The following is a 22,161-nucleotide window of genomic DNA, read 5'->3' on the forward strand; positions in this document are numbered from 1 at the left end:
GCCTCTCTCCCCACAGGGAAGGAGAAGCAGCAGGTTGGTTCCCACCTGTAGGTACCTGAAGACACGAAGCACATGGAAGGGCACAGGACAGTCCAAGGGGACACAGCGAGATGGCGAGGCTGAACTCAGCAGAAGCACACAAGCTTTAAGGCATGCAAGAGCCGTGGAGGGGATGCAACCTGAGCTTCCAGCTCCACCAGGTTTAAGGGCACTTCCTACCTCCGAGGCCCCAGTCTGACAAACAGAGAGGAGCATCCCTGCATTGCCCTGTCATCTCCAATTTGAGCAGGAGCTTTCTGGGACACTGGCCATCCTTTCCCTCATACCTAACTCTGCAGAGTCTGTGCTCAGCTTCGTCTCTAACTGCTCCTACAATGCAAAGCAGCACAGTAACAGCCAAGGAAATTTAACACAACATGAAAATAACTAATTACATAAAGAGATAATGTGGGTGCTCAGAATCTCGGGGAACTGATTAAACCTAATTCACTGGTTTAGTGCTTGCTCACCACAGCCAATGCCTGCCATCTGAAAGGGCAGAACCACAGAGCATGAACTGACTCGATTACAGCTTGCCTTCACTGGGTGCTCACTGGAGCCTGCTCTGCTCCTCTCCATGCAGGGTTGGTTTCCAGCTCCTCTGAAGGCACAGGTTGTTTGGTAGAACTATTTAAAAGGTTTCACCCAAAAGCTGGATCTTCATGGTTTTAAGGTGACACAGTTTCAGGCAACTATCACTCTGTTACAAGCAGAACTGCTTCTTTGGGTTTTCACAAACAACAGGACACTTCTACCTTCTCCCAAAAGCTGGCAGCATAATCTATCATTTACGAACAGAAGCTTTGACTCTCCTCACAGAGAAGGGCAATATGGCAAAGCAAAGCTATCAGCAGTCAAGTGTGGAGCGCAACGCAAAGAGGTTAGCTATGTGTGAAGGTGCTGCTCCTGGGAGGAGACGGCACGGGTAAAGAGCAATCCAGAAAACATTGGCACAGATCTGGTCTGTGGGAGCACTGAGGCAGAGAGAGGCCAAAAATTTTCAGCAGGATGTCAGAAGTCTCAAGGGACACTGCAGTGGGAAGGAGCTGTGAAGGACAGAGACAAACTGGGGCACAGGTACTGCAGGGAAACAGCCCTTTCCTCATCTCACAAGAGGCAAGGCAATACGGTGATTTTATTTTCTTAAAAAAAGCCCACAGGAGATTTCTCACACATAGCCTCTCATACAGACAAAGCCCTCCAGACAGATAAGCGTCTGAGGATCAAGTGTAGGTCTGACCCTGCTCAAAAGTGGGTCAAGCTGATCATATGTTTTGCAAAGCAACCTTTTGCCCAGCACGGCTGCTGTGAAACCTGTTACATTGGCACCAAGCAACTGTGCTAACACTTACCATGAAGGCTACACAAGCTGGCTTTCAATCACATTATCCCCTCATAATTCCTCCTGTTAAATGAATCCTCCTTTTCTCAGCAACATGCAGCTCTAAGTGAGACGTCCCTTGATTTCCAGGTCCTTCACAGCTCCAGGACCATCAAGTGGCTCCATAAGAGGTCGTGACTCCATTCATGTTGCTGGGCTCCTAATCCAGGGGGGGCTTCTCCTCCAGGACCTGGTGAGATTCTTTTTTGTTTTTCAAAGAGCAGAGCTTGCAACCAGACACTGGTGCTGATGCTGCACATACCCATTTGTAGGTAAATGCACTACAAGTGTTTAGGTTGACAAGTATTAAGAACAGTCACAGCTCCAGACCTTCACCTCAGTAGAGGGACAAACAGTAAAGAGACTTTTTTTCCTGTCTGTGAAACAGACCAACATAAGCTTTCTGCCCTACATCTCTTTTCCTCCCACCATTAGAAAGGCTGCTCTTCATGGGGCACAGGTAAAAGAAGCAGGGACTCAATTAACCTGCTACGTCTTTCCAGACACAGCACAAGCCCTGTATTCACCAACCGTGTGAGAAAGCTGGTCTGTGGGGGGTTAAAAAAAAGGAAAACGAAAGAAAAGAAAAACAATGTAGTAAAGAGGTTCCCAAGTGTTCCAGTTCCTAAGTGCTAGGGAAAAGAGAGACAGAGTCAGAGGGTGATTTTGTTCAACAAAACCACAGCTTGCCACAACTCATGAGGCAAGAGCCAAGGAAAGGCAGGAGGGGAATGATCTGCGGAGATATTCATCTTCTGCTGAAAGATGAGATTAACCGCCTGAACACTGCAGGACTGAAGGAGAGCATCAGTGAGCCCTAAAATCTTCTCAATCCCATCAAGGTCACCAGTGTGAATTACCCCTTCTCCCTGCCTGGTAGGAGAAAGTGCTCTAATCTCCAGTGCAGAAATTTCACATCACTGCTGGCCTAGAAACCTCTTCAGACATCCTCTGGACTTCACTGGCCCAGTCACTTCCCTTCCCAGTCAGAATCAATTCCTTGAGGCCATGTAGCCACTTTATACCTTTTTTTTTTTCCTGAAGAAGTTATCAAGTGTTACATCCCTGAACAAACCAGGTTTAATACGATTTAATACTAAGTCTGCCCTAATCATAATTACCTCTCCAGAACAGACTACTGCAAATGCTAACTACAGCCCTCTGCCTTTCTGTTAATTAACTGCTGCAGACAAGTTATGTCTGAGAATCACGTGGATTTAGACAAGCACTGTGGAAGTTGCAAGGTAGAGTGAAGATGAACATGGTTTGAAATGATTTAAAGTGTCTTACTTTTGCCAGAACTAATACCAAATGGACAGAGTTATGACAGGTCATATCCTGAAGATATCATCCTAGGTCATATCCTGAAGATGACTGCTGGTCAGGTTCTTTTTCAGAGCAGCTTTTACAGATTTTCCTCATATTCTGTCTGCCTTTTATGGATGCCCTGATGCCTAAAACCTGCTTGTCTGAAAATCTGACTCATTTTCTCCCATTTGTTTTTAATATTTATAAGGTGCTGATTGTAACACCTAAGCAGCATCACTCGCTTCCATTCACTTTCTAATCTTCACTCTCCCATCCTTTGACTTCCCTCTCTTAGAGGAGATAACCCACAATTATGTCGTTTTAGTTCATTTACCTAACAGGGAGTTAAACAGCTGCAAATGCAAGAGCTTTTCAAATTTTCTGAAGACGTACAGATCCAAAAGCCCCGGCTTTCAACAGGGAAATTCTTCTATTTGGCCCCTTCTTCTGTGAACCACCATTCTTCCAACATACACTCATCCAACCTTTCATCAGCGTGAGGCTACAACAGCATCATGTACTGTACTTTGAGCGAGTGCTGAGAAGCATCTGACACGTTGGTGCAATAACTCAGCTACTAGGCAGGGTTCAGCCATCAGTTAACTCTCCTTACCAAATTGTTGTTGAATAATGAAGCAGTTGATTCATAAGCAGTTAAAAAGCAACAAAAGAAGAAGGTGGATTACATCCAGAAACCTTTAAATTATGCAAGTATTGAAAACATTTACAAATATCTTTTTCCAATGAAAAGTGCAAGAACCAATTAAATGAATTACCACTCAGAGTGATGCAGCCAGCTGTAACACCAACAGCCTGTAAGCATGCTTATTTAGAAAAGCCGGAGATGCTGTGTAAATCTACTGAAGCACATCTAGCCAACATACCATTCACTGTTTATATATTTGCTTTGGACTGTTTAAAGAAATAATATTAGCCCTTTCAACTGAGGCAGTTAATATTTTCTCTTTTGATAAAAGCTAAATAAAATCACAAGTGATAGAAGTTACATGCTGCTTGGAGCAAACAGGGCGTAGTTTCCTAACAAAACCTTAACTAGCCTTTCATCAAAAGCTTGCAAAAATGCAGGCAAGAAAGCATGTTCTGACTTTTTTCCACCAGTGAATGATATCACTAATTTGCTATCAGCTACATTCAACAAACAAAACCGATGTCAGATTGGAAAACAAAATACTGAAAGAGCTACTTTTTGTTATTGTTGGTGTATTTCTTTTTTTAATCTGCTCCATGTTGGCCAAGTGACCTCAACTTAAACCTGCAGGGAGCAAGAGAGCTCTGGTCCTGTAGAGGTCAGCAAAAAATCCCCTTGTAACTGGGGCAACCAGTATTTACTCCTCAGTCCAGCCACAGCCATCCACCGGGGCTGGGGAAAGCCAAGTGGAAAACCTGACAAACTGATCTGCAGATCTACAACCTGCCACGTAGCTCAGGCAAGGGAGAAGGGGAGGTTCACGGCAGTTTTCATAGCTGTCTGAGCTGAGGTTACACGGCCGAACTGCACCAAGGCTGCCCATGAGCCCCAGCAGACGAACCCCTAGCAGGGAAGGGGAGGCTGTACAGCCTCTTGATGCTGAGGGCTCTGCAGAGAGCTCAGAGTACAGGGTTGAAAACACTTTGCCTGGATACGAAGGACAAAGCACCTAAAAAGGGGAGAACAAAGCATCTCCGAGCCATAGGAAACTTCACCAGCACTGACAAGAGCTACTAGCAGCTTGCAGAGTGAGGTGGGAACCAAAGCCAGGGATTACTTCTGACCAGGTCCTGATACTTCTCCATCTCTTAACAAGTGTAGTCAAAAGGCACTCTGGTCACTGAAGAACCACCCCATTAGCACTATTTCTACTACCTTATCATTTCTACTTAAAAACCTCCAGAGTTATCCAATTCTTTCACATCACAGGCAAACACAAAGCAAAATAGTCAAATGCATAAATAAGGCTGCCGATAAGAGAAGCACCTGAGTGTTTATTAACCTCAGCCTGTTGGCCCAATTAGTATAACAGTGACATATTTTGCATTCAAAGTGAGGTGGAAAAAGCTAACAAAGGAGAAAGCTTTGTACTTGCTAATGATATGAATAAGCACAGCTCAGAAAGCGATTCAGGCGGCTTTGATCCACTCAGAAAATAGAAAGAGAGCTCTTCAGGCACTTCTAACAGCACAGCCTTACCATGAGCGTGCTCCAGTATCATCTACCGTGTTCAAATTCATCTAGGATGTTTACCTGACATTAAATTTGTTGAAAATAAGAAGCAGGAAGACTGTAATCAATATTTTTCACACATCTTAAACACAGGAAAGCCAAGGAAAGTCAAGAACTGACTCCAAGGTCCAACCAATCAGAAGACATTGTTAAACCAGGTTTTTGTATTCTCTTCACCTCCTTGCTGAAAACAACAACCAGCCTTTCTGAAACTGAGAATGTGGCCAGATTTTTCTTTCCTTGCAATTTTTTGTTTTTAATGGTCCATTCATGTTTCAAAGCGAAATGAACTTGAAGGATTGTTCTCAGCCTAGGCACTTCAGACCCCCTCCCCATCCTCTGCAATGCTCCTGTTCACACAGCAGAACAAACCATGGAGGGCAGCTTCTGTCGTAACACTAACACTGACCACTGGTCAGCATGAACAAAGTAAATTAAATCACAGTTACGTTCTGCATTAAGGATGAAAACCAGCAACGTAAAACCATCAATTCACCGTAGGGACTTCAAACACACTGGCAATTGTAAAACATTCAGCCTCAGAGCTGTAACACAGATCATCATTTCCAAGATTTAGCAGAAGCTGTTCATCGTGCTGTGTTCTCGTGACGGCTGTTTTTTCCATCTCAGTTTCTTTTATCTTATTAGATTTTAGCTCCCATTACAGTTAGGACAATTTTGCAATGGGTCAAAATTAATTAGTTTGCATCAAAAAAAGGCTCTTTGAAAATATACCACTAATGAGCTTCATCTGTCTGATTAGAGAGTCTTGCTTTTGGTAACACTTGGCGCAAAATTTTGCTTCAGAGAAATACAACATGATAAGAATATTCAAGGATAAAAGCATTAGCTAAATAGCAACCAGAATAATGGAAAAAAGATTAGGGTGGTAAACTGTGAGCAGGCACGTAACTGTGAGCATTGACAAGAGGATGCCAGTGTAGACCAGAACAGGCTAAAGAAAGTTTAACAAAGATGTGTTTGTGCAAGCAGAGCTTGGTGAAATTCAAGTAGTATATTTAGTGAACTGACAAACACTAAATCTCTCTCCTATTCACATTATCTTTATGAATTAAATAGAAAAGAGCTAGGGATGGGCAAAAAGAGTACTAATTTTCAGAGTGGAAAGATGGGAGAAAAAAGTTTGTTTTAGATGAGTCAAACTAGTTTTTAATATCTGGCAAGTTCCCTGGGAAAGCATTTGCTTTTTCTTAAATCTACTTTTTAGTCAAGAACAAATTGTGTGTAACCATCTTTACTTTCAACTTGATGGGAGAGTTGCTCCAGAGGACAAAAGGCATTAGATAGCTTTGGTATTTGACTTAATTGAGCTTTTTCACCCCACCTATTTTCTCTTACCCCATTAATACAGACAAAAAAGAAGGCACAGTCTAGAATGAATTTCTAGAAGGCCCACATTTGGGCAAGGCTGTGTTTTTACGTGGCACTCTCCATTTGCGGCCAGACACAGAAATGACTTTAAATGTGTGATTATGCTCTCAAAAACAGACAGGCAGATAGCTGAGCAGTACAACTGAACAGGCTGTCATTCCGGGCTGGCAGGAAAACACTGAATCCCAATGGGCTGCTGAACCCATGTCACAAGACACAGAGGTTACCCACCTTATGGCAGTTAAACAGAAGAAGCCTTTGGAGTAGCCAAGAACTGAATTCAAACCCTTTTATCTTTTTCCTCTGTTTTGTCAAGGCTTCAGATCAAACAATGCCACATTTTGTCAAAATGATCTTGAGCTGCAACTGGCAACACTAAAATCTTGACAGTTTTATCCTTTTGACAACTTAACATAGAGATTTACATTCAAAGAACACATTCAAAAAACACATTTCAAACACTCTTGTAACCTCTTCCTCTGATCCCATAAACATGCTGCACCTGTGCATAATGTTTCTCCTGTCAGTCTCTTGCCACAGGTCAAAAAAATAAATAAAAATAGATTTCACTTGTTATTCATAAGCTTGTTGTTGTCTCTCAGAAGCGGTAAACGGACCAGAGCACGTGTGGGAAGGAAAAAGCTTTGTTTAATGTAATTACATTTACTTCTTTTAAGTCTGAGTCAACTCAGGAATCAGCAGAACAACTGGTTAGTTAGATCATGAAAGCAGTTCCCTTCCCTGCAAGGGCACCCACATCACGCCATGTTGCATTCAGCAGCTCCTTCCAAAAAGCACTCTCAAACATTACACCATGGACCAGAAGGAAAAAAAAGAAGTCTGCCACAGGCAGTGTGTGCAGTATTAAGTGCTTTTCCAATGCATAAACTGACAACTGTGGTGTAGCCTTGCAGTTATTTTCCAACACAATTGTTCAGTCTCTTGCCTTGGGTGAGAACATCAACATTTTCACTCTTACCTGAGTTTCATTAACCATGACCATTTTATTTTACAGAAAACCCACACCTGGACCAGAGGAGTGGTCGTAACTACAAGAGAGCAACTGGCACATGCTTAGGTCTAGCTAAAGCCCAGCAAAGCTCAGAGGGATGTATCTGGAAGCAGCCTGACTCCATCATCCCTCCCAGTAAAACACACGGGAAAGCCTCTTTTCACTCCTGCACCCCCATCACAAGGGTTGGCTCCAGACATGTTTTCCCTTCATTTGGGCTTGGGATTTTCTCCACACAAACAGCTCTCATTGCTCAGTGCCAACACATTTTGGTGCTTCAAAGACTTTCCTCAGACTTAACACGACTTCATAGCTCAATAGGCAATTTCCCATGTATTCATCATTCATTTTTCCCTTTCCCATTACTCCAAATGTTTCTGTCCACTGTTTCTCCTCCTTCCATCCAGCCATTCTAGTGGCCTCATCCCAAAGGAGGAAACGGAGTTATTTTGCAGTTTTATTTATTCCCACCTAAGCTGACATGAGTTTCCTTCCTTTCTACCCTCTTAACTCATGAAATCAAAATCTTTACTAATAAGGCTGGCAGGAACTCAAGAGATCTTCCCACGGTTCTTGTGCACAGCCTTCCTACCCGATGGATGAGGAAACTCTTTCCTGTTGAATAAGAGAGTTTGTGCAATACGGAGAATGTGTAATGGAAAATAAAAGCCATTGACATCACTAGCTAATTACAATTTGCCGCACTAAAATACAGCACTGTGGCTATATCACAAGGTGGGATTAAAGTGTGCATGTATTCTCCTGTATGTTTCAATATCCTCCTATTGACAGAAGATAGGATGACTGAGCTACAACTGGAGACCAGGAAATTATTTTTGTGATTTCATTAGAGTAACTGACAAAAGCACTTCCTTTCTCTGAAAGGTTAACAGATGGCTTGTTAAAGTTACAACTTCTTTAAACAGGGTTGTCACCCAAAACGATGTGCGCGACAACAGAAATAATATTGATACAAGCTCACTGCAAAATTAAAATGAAGTTTGCGTAACCTAAAGCACAGGATAAATAACAGCCACCATTGCAACACAGAATGATATCAAGGTGCATTTGCTTTTCTAAGATTTCCTTAGAAAGTGGATAAAGGGACAAAAAAATGTGGGTGTGCCAACAACACAGGACGATGGTAATTACAGGCACAAACCTACAGACTGTCACCACGTCTACGCCACGTGCATGAACAAAGTACCATGGACATTCAGGCTTGGATTTTAATTCCTGTAGAATATATTGGTCATACAGAGTTTTTAATTTGGGGTAAACACATTTTCCTATAAAATTGCTGAATTCAAATACAAAATTGAAGATTTGTACTCATAGCGCCTGGCGTTGAAGACTGAGCAGGGTTTTGATCTCCTCAAGTAAAAATAGGTACCTGCCCCCTGATACCCAACAAATTATCAAAACCAGGAGTTTGCTGCAGTCTGCTGTGCTCTGCTCAGAGCCAAGTGCAACACAAGCATCACTCCTGCACAGCTCTACTTTTGGAGCTCACCTCTGGCAGGTACAAGGTGTGTGCGATGCAAGGGCACACAACACCTGAAACCACCTCCCTTCCACTGTGAGCAGCTCTGCACCTTGGTGCCTCAGCCAGCCAGCAAAACCAGATGAAATGAAGCAACATCAGCCTGCCCACCTGCTGTGGGGACTTCACCTTAAACTTGTCTCGTTGCCGTGCAAGCAGGGAAAACTACAAAGAAGATTCAGCTTTGAAAACAGAAAATATAATCAACATGACACCTTTTTGATAGGTGACCACACATTAGATATTCCACCTGGACAAATCTAGAATCCTATCATTATTACTGATATTTAATACTTTTCTCCTTCAACATCACAATTAGTCAGTATTTTCCCCCCTCTGTCATAATTTTTCTGTTTTATTTCCTTCTCCAGTATCCCTTCATCTCTTTTTTTCCTTTCTCTAGTATTACTGCTTTACTCCTCCTCACATCCCACCACTGTTACCTTTTCAAGCAAACTTGTCTGCATTAATCTTTGTATAAAATTCAGCTCTGAGACTTTGCTGCTGCTCATCATGAGGCCAGACAGCTAACTCCCAAAGATCTGGAAAGCAAGCAAGCACAAAGAACCCCAGAGGGTTTTCCATAGGTTTGTTCATTTTCTTCACAACAACAATTCGGAAGCAAACTTTCCTCATGCCAATCAGATGTTAGCTCTCTGCCTTATAAAGCAATTTTGTTTGGAACAGAATATAGAGGTGAGTCACTGAATCAGGGAAACAAGGAGGAACAGGAACCGTATTTCCCACTGCAAAACCTCTGTTCATAGCCATCGGAAATAACCTGATTTATTTTACCAACCTTATCATGTCAGGTTTGCTTAGCACACGGCTTGTCAGCTACAACTGATGGGCACACTAACAGTATGACTGATGCACACGGCCATGACTGAGGAGCGAACACACAGCTGCTCACTGCTTTTTTTTACCTTCACATTAAGGATTTTTGAGAAATTGTGTATTGCAGCAGACTAGTCCTTGCCTCAGGTGTAATAGATTCTTCCTTTATCATTGAATTCAGCAGAGCATGTGAATTTCACCATCATCTAGAACAGAAAATAAGTAAACAGCAAGCATTAAAAAGGAAAAATTGATTTTTATTTTTTTTGAAAGTAAAGGATTTGCTGTGACCAAGTGATTCTGCTCTAGAAACAGAAATAAATTTTTGAATGAAAATATCACGGAGGTGCTGCCGCCTTCACAACTCTAACTCAGTAAACAGCCAAAATAATCTGTGGTTAGTAATCCAAAATAATCCAAGAGCCCAGATTTTCAATACAATCAAACAAAAAACAAGAACGCTGTAAGGTACCATACCTTTTCATGTCACTATCATAAACTATGAAGATGGTTGACTTTTAGAAACAGATTTTAAATTTTGTGTGCACGTGTGTGTGCTTGGCTTAGTTACAACCAAGGTAGTTATAATAAATCAGTATCAGCAACGCACAATCTTATAGAAAAGGGAATCACCATAGCAGTTATAAGAATACTTGAACTAAACATGTAATGACAGAAAAAGAAGAAAACAGAGTGACCGAATACAGAATAATATAAAAAGAAGTTCATGGTTTAGTCTACCAGAAGCGGCAGGTCTTAAAAATATAAAACTAAAATTAAAAAAATATATATTGGGCAAAGCACAAGGACATGAACAGCAGCAACAAGCTCCTTACACCATCAAGGGAGCAGATGAAACATTCTAGTACTGGTTTTTAACACACATACCAAATTGCTTTGGTTTTATGTTGCTTTATCCCATCAGAAAACAGTTATTATGTATTATGAAGATGCAAGATGCACACAAAACAGGAGTCAAAATAAGGTTATAATCCTGTCTTTGAATGAAATTATTATGCAGACCTAGCAAGCCTAATTTAAAATAAGCCCTTGCAGCCTGATTTCTACCTCTCCTTTCTAGGTGTTCTCGTACCACCATTCATATTCACCTCAGTCTAAGCAGGACCAGGCTCATGTTACTTTAGTCCAGCACTTTGCATACCCACTTCTCATTTGGAGCTCTGCACGAGGCAGAGAAAAGTGCTTTCCACTACGGAGGGATGCTATGGAAGTAAATCAGGTCTTTGGTCTGCAGGAAAACTGCTTGCCTGATTTTACAGATAGATCCATTCTGAACCAACTAACCCAGAGAGATCTGGATTGCCAGCCAGCGTCAAAGCATGGCTAGAGATGGAACAGAGGAGGAAGAAAAAAAAAAAAAACACCTTTATAGTTTAAACAGGCATATTATGTTCATGAAGCACAAGCTCAGGGAGATCTCTGCTGGCAGGCTGATGTAATACATGGGCACCATTGCCAGACACATCAGACACCCCTGAGTGGTTTCTTCTGCATCTGAATGCCAAAAACATTGCACATTTCCCTTGCATATATATGATTTGGCACCAACCTCTTGCTCTGCCTCACCCGTGCAGCACAGGTTACAGATGTTTGGTGGGGCAAGTAGTGGAATGGAGACAGAATTCCCCATGCTTATCGAGGACAAACATTCCCAGCATACTTGAGTTATCATTCTGCCAAAGCAAGGCCGATGAAAGTTTCTACAGCTTCTTCTACTGCAGAAGAGTGGAGGATGGGACCCAGTTGGCTTGCCATGCATTGAAATCATCCACTTGTTCGACTACTATGTGACAGGCATTAGGTAGCATCCAACTCAAGCAGTAATATTGGGGAAATGGCACGTCTCACCCACTCATTGTAATTAGCAAGACCACATTTAACAGTCAGCCAACACTTGGCACTTGTGTATGGTAAGTCAGAAGGAACCAAATACAGATAAACAACACAGATGATGTCTCACCTTCTTGGAACATTAAATCACTATTGGAAACCACCAAACCTCAAGAAACGCAAACCAGAACGAATTCTCAGCTGTAGTGGGCTACTGTAAAGACACGTACAACACATCTGGGGACAAATGGAGTCCAGAAAAGCTAGCAACTGGATGAGAGAGACTTTTACTTCCAGACCACAACAGTGGCCAAGCACAGGAAACAAGAAATAGTTAAAATGAGTATCGAATAAAGGACAATATATTTTACAGCACAAGGACAGTATGAAGAGGCTCAATTTTCCTTTTAAAAATGACATGTTCAAGAGAGCAACAGACATTTCCAGTAGCTCAGAAAACAAATTTAATTGACACTTGGAATGAATAAAAGCATACAGTGTTGTTGGTTTTTTTTTTAAAGAAACTTTATTACAAATCTGTAGGTGTAAGAAAATATCCAAAAATGTCAAAGTAGTAGGAAAAATGCTGTCATCCTATTCACAGTTACCAGTTTTCTCCAGTAAACACAGCATACAAAAATTGATAGAAACCACTGCAATTCTTTTTGGTGACACACATCAGACTTTTTAAATTCTAAGTCCCCTGCCAACAACTAAGAAGTTTCTGGCAGCACAAGGAAAAGATTAAATTGTACTTTTTTGAAAACTAGAAGTTTGGATGAAAAGGCTATATACACATACAGATACTGTACTTTACCACATGTACAGGTAACTCAGGGCAAACAAAACAGGGCCCAGCACAATATTTAAGCCTATAAAAAACATGGGGAACAAGGGAACATGTGCATAATGGTATTAAGTTATTCCCTATGCTCTGTTTTCCACTCTTCCTTTAAATCCCAAAGCTGATGAAGAGCAATTGTTTTGCACTCCGATTTATAGCAACAGCTGGAGCCGATGTGCTGCTCACACACACAGGAAAGTACATTAGCTGCACTGCATGCAGGGCTATAACAATGTAGTGTAGTTAAAATGTAAGGTGATTAGAAGTGGCATTTTAGAAGACTGTACACTGAATTCACTGACTGCAAGTGACCTAACACCTTAACTCCCCTGAAGAGTAAGGCTCGCATGGCATTTCTAATGCCATTCACAGATGACTCACAAAACATGTGAATGAGGAAAGAACTGTCTGATACATGTTGTCTTCCTAAACTGAAGTACCGACTGCTTTAAAAAAGCAAAAAGTTTGCAAGTATGCCAAGGATTAAATCCAAGCCCATCCTATAACTCTTAACTTTGGGTAGCTGGCTGCCAGGGCTGGAAGCTGCAGCACAGACCTTTGGTAACCACATTCTCAAATCCTTTGAAATGCGCTGGGCCTAAATGTCATAACTCAGAGCTGCAGGGCAAAAAAGGCTTCAATCAAAGACAGGTAAAGATTTTAGAGGTACAGCAGGATGAAACATCTGTTAAAATACCTGCTCAAGGTACTGATGTGATCCAAAAGGAAAAAAAAAAAAGAAAACCCCTCTCCTCTGTGTAATTTAACTCTGTTTTCATCAGGTGCATGAAGGTGCTTAGCCAAAGGATATCTAAGATTTTCATGATCAATTTTCCTCCTGCCAGCAGCAAGTTGGATAATGCCATCATCACATTAAGAACAACTCTGTGCATTTCATTCATTCTGCTGTTTCAACATAAGTTGAAAAGCACAGGATCAGGAGTTATTCAAACAACACTACTCTGCAGAAGAGCAACTAGAAATCAACAGTCTCCTCACCAGAGCAAACAGGATGGAAGGTGCAGAACTGAATTTACAACAGTTTCCTTCCCCATGCAGACCATATTATCCCTAGTTTAATCAGGGCTAACTGGAACATTTCTTAAAAGCCACCTGTTGGTTCGGAGGCTAACTCATTCTTTCACATTTACTGAAAAACTGATTTCTGAAACACTGTAATGAACAGTCAAAAATCTTCATTCCAAAAAAGGAAAGTATTTCATGTACACTCTTAGGTGTGGACCTTCAGGCTTGGGAAACGTTTTTCTAGATTTTCAGCAAGTGTCTGATCAGCCTCACGCAGAACTTCAAGGAAACTCTCCACCTGGAATTAAAATCGCAAACAAACACACACACACACAGAATAAAAACAAACAAACTAATAAAAAAACACTAACTTGCATGGAACACAGAATTCTTATAGTCAGTTTAAGGGTCTCTCTAATCCATCTTCCCAGCCACAGCAGCCAGCAGTAGCCATCGTAAAGAATAATGAAAAATGCTCCATGGTAGATAGCTTCCTCCTCAACTCCACAGTTTCAGTTGGTCTAAGATTTGAAACATTGCCTTCCCCAAGCTCTTATTTTATCATGTAAAAATACATAAAGAAAAGCTTCCTATGCAAAATATTATAATTATTCTGTAAAAACATACAGGACAACTTCTCAGCTGACATAAAATTGGAGATACTCATTCATTCATTTCAGCACAGTTAGACCTTTTATCAGTTGATGATGGAGGCAAAGCTCTGGCTGAAGCAAGCCAGAAGGGGGGGGGGGGGGGGGGCAAGACTGTCTAAAGTGGTACATTACAGGTGCCCGAGCAATTCTGTCCTAATGCTGTTTTACACCTGGCTACAAAAGGCCTTGCAAGAGTAGTATTTTTTAGCCATGTTATATACTTTGTCATATACTCACTGATGCAAAATAGAGTGGCAAGAGGTTCTGGAATGCACACGAACACGTCTGTTCATTTAAATGTCCCTGGTTTAGTCCTTCTAATGTATTTTCCTGGAAAATAAAGAGAGAAATACAACTAGCATGTCACGAGCAGTTGTCAAAGAAAAACTCACAGTTGCGCACACAGTGGCTATAGCACTTCGTTCTCATAACAGGTGAAACCACAAGCAAGTAGAACGTACAGTTCTAAGACAATGCCAGACATTAATAAAAAAAGGTGTGAAAACTGACACCTCAAAAGTCTCTTCTGCTGAATTCTCCCATAAAAAAAAAGTCCAGCTGAGAAGATCAATTTATATAGGGGTTGATGGTCTTTCCTAAATTAACTTCTATTCAAAAGGAATTGACAACATACACCTGGAGAATTTGATATACAGAATCTTGGCCCTGACGGTACATACCTTTGAAAACCTGTGTCCCTGACATCTGACACACATTGCTACTGACCTTCTGATCAATTCCTTAATGAATTTCCGGCATGCAATTTCAGTTGCTCAGAAAAACGTCCAATTAATAACTTTTTTTTTTCTTACCCATCCTGCTGAAATCCCTCTTAGAACTTTGTTTATTCTTACCTTGGTCAGTTCTTGAAACATATTGGAAAGCAATTCACAACAAATATCCTTCAAAATTTTCAAGTGGAAATCTTCCTCATTTAGGTCACCTTTTCCAGTCTCTTCTTGTTCAGATTCCTTTGAGTTATCAACAGATCTCTTCCCACAGCCCTCCATGTATTGTAAGATACGAATCAAGCTCCCAATCAGAGGCATATCTGATATACAGTAACAAGAAAGTGAATGTTTAACACTGATTTTTTTTCCCCCAATCCTACCAAGGAACTAGAATTTTGGAACAGATGGGAAGATTTTATAGAAAAGCTACAAGAATGCATATTCTGACAGTGTCTTTGTTTTTAATCAAAGACTTAAAAAAACGTGGAACAACATAAAAACCAAGTACTGCTTTACTGCAATCTAACCTGTACCTATTAAAATTACACGCTGCTGGTAAGGAATAGAAGGAAAGCATTTCTAGTGATAACCTAGAGCAAGCACAATTCTTTCTAGAGTCCTGCGAGCAAAAAGGAAACAAACCCACTTCTTACCTTCTGGGAGGGCAGATTCTTTGTGCAGGCCCAGCTACAGAAATGGCAGGGAAAGTAAGGATCAGGGCTCTCTGCAGCATTCCCTCACCACTTCTATCTCTCTGCTATACTAAGCTAGAACCTAATCTAAAGGCAGCCAGACCTTGCTGGCAGTCAGACTTAGCACCTTTAAAAAGGAAAAGAGAAGCTAGCATGTTAAAGGTGCATGCAGATAATCCTATTTGATAAACAAACAAAAAAAAAGCTCCTGCCGCAGGTGACTCACATTCCCAAGGTAAACTTGTAATTCTAAAGACTTCTAAATGGATTGAAAAGTAAAAGTGATAAAGATGGATTTAAGAAAAGAATCTTCCCCTCTAGAAAAGAAAAAAAGACTAGCAAGACCTCATATTTTAGCAAAGACAGATTTTGCAGTTTTCATGCATTTAGCCAGTGGACAAGACTGAACAGAATCTGCAGATTCCATTACCATAACTCTTCAGAAGTATCCAGTACCAGAACTTTGAGCTAGCTATGATTTTTTGAGTCACCAGTAAGGTGCCTTATACTGTATTGAAACATATATCTGAATTCTGTGTTCTGAATTAACCTCTATTTGAAAATACTAATACTAAATACTAATAAACTAACCATCTTTCACCCCATATCAATTATAAAAATATATTTTTAAAAAAAGGAGAACGGAAAAAAGTATGGCTTACTTTTTCTCATCTTGATGTATTCTTGTTCTGTCTGTGAAGCAAACATAGCAGATAGCACTGACAAAATAGAGGCCAATACAGTCTTTTGCTCCTGCACAATGATCGGTGGATCATCTGGCTGACAGAGTTCATGGCAAACTAGGTCATAAAGCAAACTCCAAGTTTCTTTTCCTCCATCAGGAGCCTGCACTTGAGAAAGAAAAAAAAAGAAAACCCACCAAATTTAATCTGGGTACATGAACTGTTTTTCTCCCCATTAAAAATACCTGATCATCTAGAAGTTACTGCCATTCTTACTCCCATCACATGTAGCAATGCAAGTGTCTTACCAATAGCCTGAATGCCCTCATCCACTGTGGTTAGGAGCTGCAAGATATGCATATAAACATCAAGTCCTTCCGGATTATCTGAGCTACACGGAACAAAACAAGAAACAAAGCCAAGTTAAAGGTAAAATTACTGAATTCTCTCATCATTCTCTACACGTTTTAGATGCACAACAGACCATCAGCAGTCTGCCATGCTCTTTGCTGACAAGCTAGTTAGCTCCTTTCAAATGGTAGGTGCAAGCACGTGTTGTAGTGATCTGGCAAACCATGTAGCTCCTGCTAAAAATCAAGAGTTTCTGAGACAGGCCTTAACAAGGTTACAAGAAGTCTCCCCAGCCACGACACCATAAAGAAATCTCACTTACCGGACTTGTTTGGCTGCTTCAAGTATACAAGGCACAATCTTAAAATCTGGAAGTTCTTCAGGGGAATCATCTACAGACGGTCCCACAGACTGACACGTGCCACTTTTAATCCAGTTTAACATTAGCTCTTCATCTAGATCAAATAGTTTGTCCACCACTTCACCCACTTTTACCAGCAATTCAACTGCACACAAAAGAATGTACCAAATTCAAGAAAAGAGCAAAAATTAGTTCACAAAATGCTAACATATACAAGTATCAGAGTAAATTCAGTGTTGACATATACTAGTTTCATTCATGATCTACTAAGGGTTCCTGTGCCTATTACTTTTTTGGGGCACAAATGTGGTGGAGAGCTTGATGAACAGGGACTGCTGACAAGTCCACCGACACATTCTACCTAATTAATTATAAAAAAGGAACTTTTTTCTTCAAAGAGACTTCAAGTTCCTGAAAAGTCATAACTTCTGCTTCCAAAATAAAACATGCCAAGATTTGTCCCTAATGCAGCTTTCTGCTAACCTGCATTTTACTTAAGTAGATCTGTGATTTCAGTTGGAACGAGCATTACATCAGTTAAAAAAAATAAGCTGGTATTTTTCATGTTCCAAAAGCTAAAGTATTATGATTTGTAGACAAATGACAACTACTATTACAATTGAGTAGACATCAGAAATAAATGCTACTCAAAATGTTTCCATGATTGGGTGCTTGATTTTTTTTTTCCAAAATTAGTGCTATGACAAAAAAGGAGAGACTTTTTTTTTTTACCATTGACTGCATACCCAAAGCCTGTGCAGTATTCTGCTGCCACTCAGAGAAACTGAATCATTCCTCCAATTCACATTCCGCAAGTATGGCAATTTTAAAAATGGAAAATACATATCTGATTAAAATAATAATAATGATCTAAATTAGGTCTTGTTTCAAAGATCAAAAATGACATATCCATATTCCTTAATGAGGATCATGTCCTTTCCTTTACTGTGCAAATAATTTCTTCTATTTGACTTGGTTTTAATTCCCCCACAAAGCTTTCTTATTCCTCTACGTGCACTTCGCATGTTGGGTTTAGATATATTTACAAACCCTGCAAAGGCTGGACAAGTTTATTTCGGTGTCCTTATTGAGTAATAATGAGTTTAACTTTATTTTAAAGAAATTCTTTACTCCCAACTGAAAATATTTGTCTTTAAAATGGCATAATTCACTTCTTATTTTTTCTGCAAACCACTTATTCTCAGCTCATTTTGGCAACTCACCGTTTGTAGAGCTTGACATGATAAAGCAAACACAGTCATACACTGAAGGGCTGTCTCGGATTCTCTCAACCCAAATGTTGGCCACCTCAGGCTGGGAGAGGCAAGTTAACAACAACCTAGGCAGGAATTGCCCATTTAACAAATTAGAAACCAATTCATTGATCTTAGCATTACAAGTGTAAAACCAAAATAATGAGAATGGTGTGACAGAAAACAGGAATCTAGCCCACAGCAGAACGAAAGTGGAAATGACAAAAGGATAGGATAGGAAAACATCGAAATAATGAGACCACTCGTCAATTTTTCCCCCATGGCCTCAGAACATAGCTTAACTAAATTAATGATTCATTAATTTCTGAGATGTCCTACCTGCTTGTTTCCAGAAGAGTTGGAGAGTCTGAATCACACAAACGTTGCAATAACACTTGGCTTTAAATAGAAAATTTAAGGTAAGAATTAGTAAAAAGTATCTTTTTCAAAAATATAGGAAAAGGTTAATTTCATAGCTGCAGTCATGTTCTAAAATTAAAACCATTTTTTTTCAGACTGTATATGTACTACCAGCATTTCAAGACTGCCAAACGTAGAAATTTAAGATTCGGAAGCTTGACTAGGGACTACAAAAGAACCCCGATATTCTGTATCCTATTTCTCCTCATTGAATACTTCTCAACCAGTAAGGATTTGACAAAAAGATGTGAACAAAGGCACTGCAAGCAAACTTAGCTCCTTTCACAATGTATATTCCATGACTGTGGGAGTCCAGAAAAGCACATATAAAACATATATTTACACCTACCCGAGATTCTCATCTTTACTAATGGACATGCATATGTCTTGGAAACAGGCCATATTTCCCAATATTCCCACGCAGATTTCCTGAAAAGTCCAAACAAGGTATAACGAACTAACTGCAACACAGTTCACAAGTTTCTTTCCACAACCATAAGACAAAAATAAGAAAGGTTCAAAGATGCTTTCCAGTTTGACTTCCAAGTTCGTATGTCCTACCAATTTCTAGGCAATATTTCTAAGGTATGCTGTTAGACTAGCCTAAAGGATACTCAGGAGAAGTACTATTCTGATATTTAGCATAGTTAAGATGTTCTGTAAAAGCAAGTATATTTCAAAATGAAACTCTGCTTGCATTGTCTATATATACTGTTTAGAACTTAATCTGGCGTCATTATTATAAAAGCAATAAGGACCTAAAAACAAAAATATCACCCTATGATATCACCCTCTTTACAGATACTCGCTTACTCCTAAAGAAAAAACACATCTTAATATGAGCTTCCTAAAAAAAAAAAAAAAAAAAAAGCAGTGCATCCCATTAAAGTACTCAAGCCCAGACAGTCGGACAGTCACTAGAAGGATGCACACTTCTACAAAGGGAGCTCTAGAACACCTGCAGGTGCCTGATGCTAATGCAGAATATTCTAGGAGTCACTCAGTTTCAACAACTTGGAAATCAACCCTAACCAATTGAAGTTATCGTATTTATTAACATTCTCTTACCTCTGCCAAATTATACCAGGCACTCTAGCAGCTGCTATTTCAAACAATATCTAGTGACAGCCCATTTGAACTGACTTCCCAATTTTGGTCACACTTTCAAAGTACAAAACACTGAGCTTTCAAAGGCCTGTGTGCCTCTACTCATCTCCTGACATAAAGGTTCTGGCAACTTCACATGTTGTAAGAACACTGAGTAAGGCTGAAAACCCTGGTTTAATTTCTAAATGCTAGTGCATTACGTAATTCAGGCCGCAAAGCAATGACATTGAAACAAAGGGGGAAGAAAAAAAAGTTCATTAAGGACTGGTTTCCAATGATTCCTAACAGCTAAGGTTACTTTTGTAGGTCTGACAAAAACAAATTCGTGACCATTTCTGTATAGTAATTACAGAACAAGCTATTAGGAAAAAAACAGGCCAGTCCTTACTTATTCTTATAACTAGCCTTATAACTAAGTTTCATACATTTAATCCTTCATCAATAATGACACAGAACACCTTCAGCATCACTAAAATACCTACTGATTGGACCATATTAAAAATGCTGAGCAAAAAACCATTTTTTAAATTAATGTTTTCTCTTTGTTCCACTAACTTATTCAAAAATGCAACTGGAGGAAGGAGATATTTAGGAAAGCAGGTACAGAGCTATTTACTGTTGCTATTATTATGGGACAGCTTTTTGACAGCCCATACTTACAGTCAGGCGAGGACACTTGGATTTGGCAAAAACTCCCATGAATATGTCAGGGGCATTGAACTCCTGAAGAAATAAAGCGACATCCTGTGGAGAAAGTGAATGAAAAAGTAAACGGACTTTCCAATTTTACAATTTCCAAATACAAATCAAACCCTTTCACATAGATCAAGGACTGAATCAGAGATGTCAAACTCACTACAAGAGATCAAGTATTTACCAACAATTAGTACTAATAATGTGCTATACCACCATTCCTGCTTTTCACTGAGAGAAGATCAGCAAGCCCCTACAGTGATTAAAGATGCCAGTGATAGGCTTTACAACAAGCCAGTCATATTTAGTTTTTCTTTCCTCTATCTCAACAAAGGGTCAGGCATGCTAATTCCATGCAGAATTCAGTAAATACTGTTTTGTCAAGCAGTGATATCATATATTAAAAAAAAAAAGGGGGGGGAAAGGACTACCATTAGCACTTGATCAGAGCATACAAAAGAGGAAATCTGCTCCTCATTTCACCTCATTAAATCACTGGATTAGTTCTCTGTTTGGGAATGAAGTACACATCTTCCATGTTTACTTGAAACACTTAAACAGAGAACTACAAATAAATCTTTGTCTTACTTGAGAATTTGTTCCAGAATTTGGGAATGTTAAGACAAATACCAAAAAGATATGTTAAATTGCCATTGTGAGCTAAACTTTAAAAGATTGTTTATTGATCAGAACAAACGTTTACTAGCATTAACATGGCTAGATAAAAACATGCCATTTTAGAGACAGCATCAGTAATCAAATTGCTAAATACAAGCTGAGTTCACTTCAGTTGCAGCTGAGTTGCTGCTGAGTCTATTCACTCCAGGCTTCAGTTTGACACCTGCAGGTAATACAGAAAACCAGCAGGTGTGAATATGGCCCCATTGCCGCCAGCTGACCCTAAGGACTGTGCAACCCATAGCACACCCAGAGGGTGGCTCAGGCAGACCAAATGGTTTCCCTTACACTCCCACATAGCCCTGCTCTGTATCCTCAGACAGCAGCACAGGGCCCTGCAGCTGGGACATAAGAGAAGGCCTGCTTTTCATCTAGTACCGGGCTTAAGGAGTGCACACAGAGCACTTGCTTGGTCTCGAAACGTGCGATGAGCCTGCTTCAGACCAGTTCACCACACCTGCCCTGTTTAAGGACTCACAGAACGCTGTCAGCCAAACCAGAGAAGCAGCAGTACCACCTACATCAAAAAGCTGGTCCAGCACATTTAATTATATGCCCTTCCCCAGCCTTTTGGGGACAGGATTTAGACTGAAGACACGCAGCATCAGAAACACGGCAGCAGTCACTCGTCGCGGTGCCCCTACCTCGTCCATCGACATGTCCCACACTTTACAAATATCGTTCTCCATCTCTTCGTCCAGCTCCGTCTGGATTTCCTCAGGGTTCACGCTGGGCTCGGTCTTCTCGGGGCTAATGACCTGAGAGAAACCGGGGGAGGGGGACGGTAGGTGAGGAAAGGCCACCACACACCCCTACCAGCGCCCCGTCGCTTCGGCCGCGGAAACACCACCGCCAGCAGCGCCCCGGCCTCCCGCCCGCCCCGCGGCGCACCTCGATGAGGCGGGTGAGGATACTGAAGAGCCAGTGCTTGCTGTACACCGTGCTGCCCACCGCGTCGCCTTCCTCCTCCGCCTCGCTGGAGGGCGGCGAGGGGTTGCGGTCCATGGCGGCCTCCCCGGGAGCAGCGAGGCGGCGGCCAGAGGGCGCCCGGGCCGGCCCCGCCGCGCAGCGCCCCCCGGCGGCCC

General features: G+C 40.9%; 2 protein-coding genes across 2 annotated transcripts in view; one reads left to right on the top strand and one right to left on the bottom strand.

Moving 5' to 3' along the window:
* Positions 1-8,176: 8,176 nt before the first annotated feature.
* Positions 8,177-22,161, top strand: part of LOC308196333 (L-lactate dehydrogenase A chain) — a 93,184-nt gene continuing 79,199 nt past the window's right edge. Inside the window, exon 1 of the mRNA XM_080595215.1 lies at positions 8,177-8,180. The gene's annotated coding sequence lies outside the window, so the exon portion shown is untranslated. The remainder of the gene's footprint in view (positions 8,181-22,161) is intronic.
* Positions 12,092-22,134, bottom strand: SAAL1 (serum amyloid A like 1). Its single transcript, XM_080595202.1, has 12 exons — positions 21,968-22,134; positions 21,721-21,834; positions 20,366-20,449; positions 18,948-19,027; positions 18,518-18,577; positions 18,149-18,264; positions 16,887-17,070; positions 16,522-16,604; positions 16,193-16,381; positions 14,962-15,158; positions 14,345-14,437; positions 12,092-13,752 (listed from the first exon to the last, which is right to left on the bottom strand). The coding sequence occupies exons 1-12, from the start codon at positions 22,079-22,081 to the stop codon at positions 13,660-13,662; spliced, it is 1,407 nt and encodes a 468-aa protein (XP_080451328.1). The 5' UTR covers positions 22,082-22,134; the 3' UTR covers positions 12,092-13,659.

Source organism: Anser brachyrhynchus (assembly GCF_964034855.1).
Source record: "Anser brachyrhynchus genome assembly, chromosome: 5".
NCBI lineage: Eukaryota > Metazoa > Chordata > Aves > Anseriformes > Anatidae > Anser > Anser brachyrhynchus.

Coding starts and splice junctions, on each gene's coding strand:
- SAAL1 (XM_080595202.1), bottom strand. CDS start 22,081: ATGGACCGCAACCCCTCGCCGCCCTCCAGCGAGGCGGAGGAGGAAGGC. Junction 21,835..21,967: donor TCCTCACCCGCCTCATCGAG/GTGCGCCGCGGG, acceptor GGTTTCTCTCAG/GTCATTAGCCCCGAGAAGAC. Junction 18,578..18,947: donor AGTAAAGATGAGAATCTCGG/GTAGGTGTAAAT, acceptor TTCTATTTAAAG/CCAAGTGTTATTGCAACGTT.